Source organism: Protobothrops mucrosquamatus, unplaced genomic scaffold (assembly GCF_001527695.2).
Source record: "Protobothrops mucrosquamatus isolate PMUCROS unplaced genomic scaffold, P.Mucros_1.0 scaffold8225, whole genome shotgun sequence".
Classification (NCBI taxonomy): Eukaryota; Metazoa; Chordata; class Lepidosauria; order Squamata; family Viperidae; genus Protobothrops; species Protobothrops mucrosquamatus.
This window is the reverse complement of record NW_015394021.1, coordinates 8,765-12,841: the sequence shown is the minus strand read 5'-3', so window position 1 is coordinate 12,841 and position 4,077 is coordinate 8,765. Positions and strand designations below refer to the sequence as shown.

At 39.5% G+C, this 4,077-nt stretch overlaps 1 protein-coding gene across 1 annotated transcript in view; it reads left to right on the top strand.

Moving 5' to 3' along the window:
* Positions 1 to 1,291: 1,291 nt before the first annotated feature.
* LOC107300735 (mitofusin-1) overlaps positions 1,292 to 4,077 on the top strand; it is a gene marked incomplete at both ends in the record, with an annotated part of 9,736 nt that continues 6,950 nt past the window's right edge. The window contains one exon of the mRNA XM_015830035.1: positions 1,292 to 1,400. Within this exon, the coding sequence (XP_015685521.1) occupies positions 1,292 to 1,400 (109 nt within the window). The remainder of the gene's footprint in view (positions 1,401 to 4,077) is intronic.

Here is a 4,077-nt window from a genome sequence, read left to right as displayed (position 1 = left end):
ACACACACACACCCAAAGTAGACCTTAAATTCTAGCAAGATCAATTGTTGTGATATGGAGTATACAGGTAGTCCTCGACTTATCACCATTCATTTAGCAACGGTTCGAACTTAGAACAGCATTGAAAAAGTGATGTACGACCAATCCCTACACTTAGGATTGTTGCAGCATCTCTATGGTCATGTGGTCAGGCACTTGGCAACTGGCATGTATTTATGACAGTTGCATTGTCCTGAGGTCACATGATCACTAGAGGGGACCTGCTGCCAAATGGCAACTTTTAATGTATCAGAAATGTATGATTTCAGAAATAATGATTTCCACTGTATTTAATTTCAAATAATAGAAATTAATTTCAGTTTTTTGTTTTAGTCTGCTATGCCACTCATGGGGCAAATAAGGCCTTCATTCAGCCTGAACTAATTTGCGTGTTCTTTAATTCCTGATGTATTTTTAAGAGGGATAGAATCTTAAAAAGTAACTAAAACTATGAATTTGTAGTTGTAAAGAGCATGCCAGAGACTAATAAATGTGTAGAATTCAAATTCAGATGGCGAATATTTTATATAATGAACAAAATAGCACACATCCGAAAAGACTGAGCGGTTAAGCCAACTCTAGACTGCAGCTTAATGTCCTGGCTTGTTCAGAAACTTTTCATCATAGGATCTAAAGAAAGGAACTTGTAATGAATGGAAATCTTCTTGACTTGTTTGTTGAGACACTAGAAAGAGTACAGAGGGGAGCAACAAAGATGATTAGGGGACTGGAAGGTAAAACATATAAAGAACGGTTGCTGGAATTGGGTATGTCTAGTTTAATGAAGAGAAGGACGAGGGGGGACACGATAGCAGTGTTCCAATATCTCAGGGGCTGCCACAAAGAAGAGGGAGTCAAGCTATTCTCCAAAGCGCCTGAGGGCAGGACAAGAAGCAACGGATGGAAACTTAATTAAGGAGAGAAGCAACCTGGAACTAAGCAGAAATTTCCTGACAGAACAATTAATCAGTGGAACAGCTTGCCTTCAAACGTTGTGGGTGCCCTATCACTGGAGCTTTTAAGAAGAGACTGGACAGCCATTTGTCTGGAATTCTATATGGTCTCCTATTTGAGCAGGGGGTTGGACTAGAAGACCTTCAAAGCCCCTTCCAACTCTGATGATGTTCTCGTGTTCTAAGTAGGGCCAAAAACACATTCAGAATTTATCTTACTAAGTATGATTGTGTCATGTGTTTCCATATTTTTCTACATTTTCAAATGCCATCTATAACTCCTTTCCCTCATTTCATAGTCCAGGTACTGATGTCACCACAGAGCTTGACACCTGGATTGACAAATTCTGCCTGGATGCCGATGTTTTCGTTTTGGTTGCTAATTCAGAGTCAACCCTCATGAATACAGTAAGTCTTCATCTTTTTTAAGTAAGCCCTTTCATTTGTTTTATTCATGTTTCCTCTTCTCAAAGTAAGAGGTATCCTGTTTTAATAGTCATAAGAACCCTCTAAGTTTGAGGTAGCTAATCCAACAGTATGTTGTAGGTATAAAATATCTCTATCGAAGATCTTTATCTGCTTTTATTAAATGTGTTGTTCCACTTCATCCTTCTAAGCTAGCATAGTGAATATTCCTATCAGCTGATCCATATTGGGGAAATCTTGAATTAAAAATATTGTTACCTTTCGTTTTCTCACGGCAATATTTTCCACTAATTTTTTGATCTTATGGGTAGCCCTTGACTTTTGATCACAATTGGGACCAGCATTTTCATCGTGAGCTATTGTCATTGTAAGCAAGTCGGACCCAAATTTATGGCAGTTTTTACAATGGTCGTTAAGAGAATCACCATGGTCATTAAGAGAATGACCATGGTCATTGAGCAAATCCAACTCGCCCAATGGGCTTTTTCTTGCCAGAAATCGGTAAAAAAGATCACAAATGATCATGTGACTGCAGAATGTTGCAACCAGTTGTAAATGCAAGCTAGTTGCCGTGCCCGAATTGCAATCGCGTAACTGGGGTGGTGGTGGTGATGTGACAGTCATAATTGTAAGTACTAGTCATAAGTCACTTTTTCCAAGGCCGTTGTAATATTGAACTTTCATTAAACAAACGGTCATAAGCCAAGGACTACCTGTTTGTGGCTTGCTATTTTTGGGTGGGAGACTGTTCTAACCTCTTTGGTTTCTTAATGCTGTTGCTCCTTGTTAAAGCTTTTTCTGTCTTTGCCACATTGATGACTAAATAATTCTTCTTTTGAATTGTGTGGGATAATCTCAAGGTTAGCACAAAACAGGTTTATTGATTTTGCTGATCAATAAATGTTCACTTGGGAATTAATAATTCCATTGTATTCATTCTGAAGCTCAATCTTGAGGTGTGCACTGGACTGCAGATTCTTTGTGCAAAAAGACATTTCTTCCCTTCTGAAAAGAAAACCTAGAGTGTCAACTTTGAAGAGAAAAATGATAGATGGGGTATAAATTATAGGATATAATTATAGAGTATAACTATAAATTACAGGGTAGATAGGAGCTTTTCAGAGACTCCTGTTTTTGCTCTCTGTTTTATCTTTTGTCGTTGTTTCTTTTCATTTCTGATTATTTCTAATTTTAAGCTTCTTTGGAAGATTTTTACACAGTGGAAAAATAACACAGGAATTCTTTAATCCTTAACTGGAAAAAGTATCATCTTTACAAAGTAAAACATCATATATCCTGGAAATGTATTCTGACAGAACGTAAATCGAAGGTCAGCGTGACCATCTTCGATTAGATGCCTGCTGCTGAATGATCAATCTGAATGAAATTAGGAGATTGTGTTAAGTATCTTCTTTGCACTTGGATCCCGGACAGAATTATGACTCTTTGAATCTGCGAGTCAATTAAAACCCAAAAATCTTTATTTCTGAAATGAAGTTCAGTAGCTCCCTGGTGGCTTGTCTAAGGTCCTCAATGGGACCGCATCTACATGGAGGGAAGTGTGTAGTGGGGTGCCCCAGGGCTCTGTTCTGGGCCCAGTGCTCTTCAACATCTTCATTAATCTTCATCAACGATCTGGATGAGGGGATAGATGGGGAACTCATCAAATTTGCAGACGACACCAAGCTGGCAGGAATAGCCAACACTCCAGAAGACAGGCTTGGGATACAGGAGGATCTGGACAGACTTCAACACTGGGTGCTATCTAACAAAATGAAATTCAAGGGTGAAAAAAGTAAGGTTCTACATTTAGGCAAGAAAAACCAAATGTACAGGTATAGTATAGGGGGTACCTTGCTCAATAGTAGTAACTGTGAGAGGGATCTTGGAGTCCTAGTGGACAATCATTTAAATATGAGCCAGCAGTGTGCTGCAGCTGCCAAAAAAGCCCACACAGTGCTAGGCTGCATTAACAGAGGGAGAGAATCAAGATCACGTGAAGTATTAATACCACTTTAAAATGCCTTAGTAAGGCCACACTTGGAATACTGCATCCAGTTTTGGTCACCAGGATGTAAAAAAGATGCTGAAACTCTAGAAAGAGTACAGAGAAGAGCAACAAAGATGATTAGGGGACTGGAGGCTAAAACATATAAAGAACGGTTGCTGGAATTGGGTATGTCTAGTTTAACGAAGAGAAGGACGAGGGGGGACATGATAGCAGTCTTCCAATATCTCAGGGGCTGCCACAAAGAAGAGGGAGTCAAGCTATTTTCCAAAGCGCCTGAAGGCAGGACAAGGAGCAACGGGTGGAAGCTAACCAAAGAGAGAAGCAACCTAGAACTAAGGAGAAACTTACTGACGGTTAGAACAATTAACCAGTGGAACCACCTGCCTCCAGAAGCGGTGAATGCTCCAACATTGGAAGTTTTTAAGAAGAGACTGGACAGCCATTTGTCCGAAATGGTATAGGGTTTCCTGCCTGAGCAGGGGGTTGGACTAGATGACCTCCAAGGTCCCTTCCAACTTTATCATTATTATTATTAAGGCTTGTCTAATCTGAAAGACGGGAAGTAAAATAAAAGTAAAAAGGGGAGATCAAATGCTATTTCAAGCATCAGTTCTTAAAATGATTGTGAATAGTTCTTCTGTGGGCCTC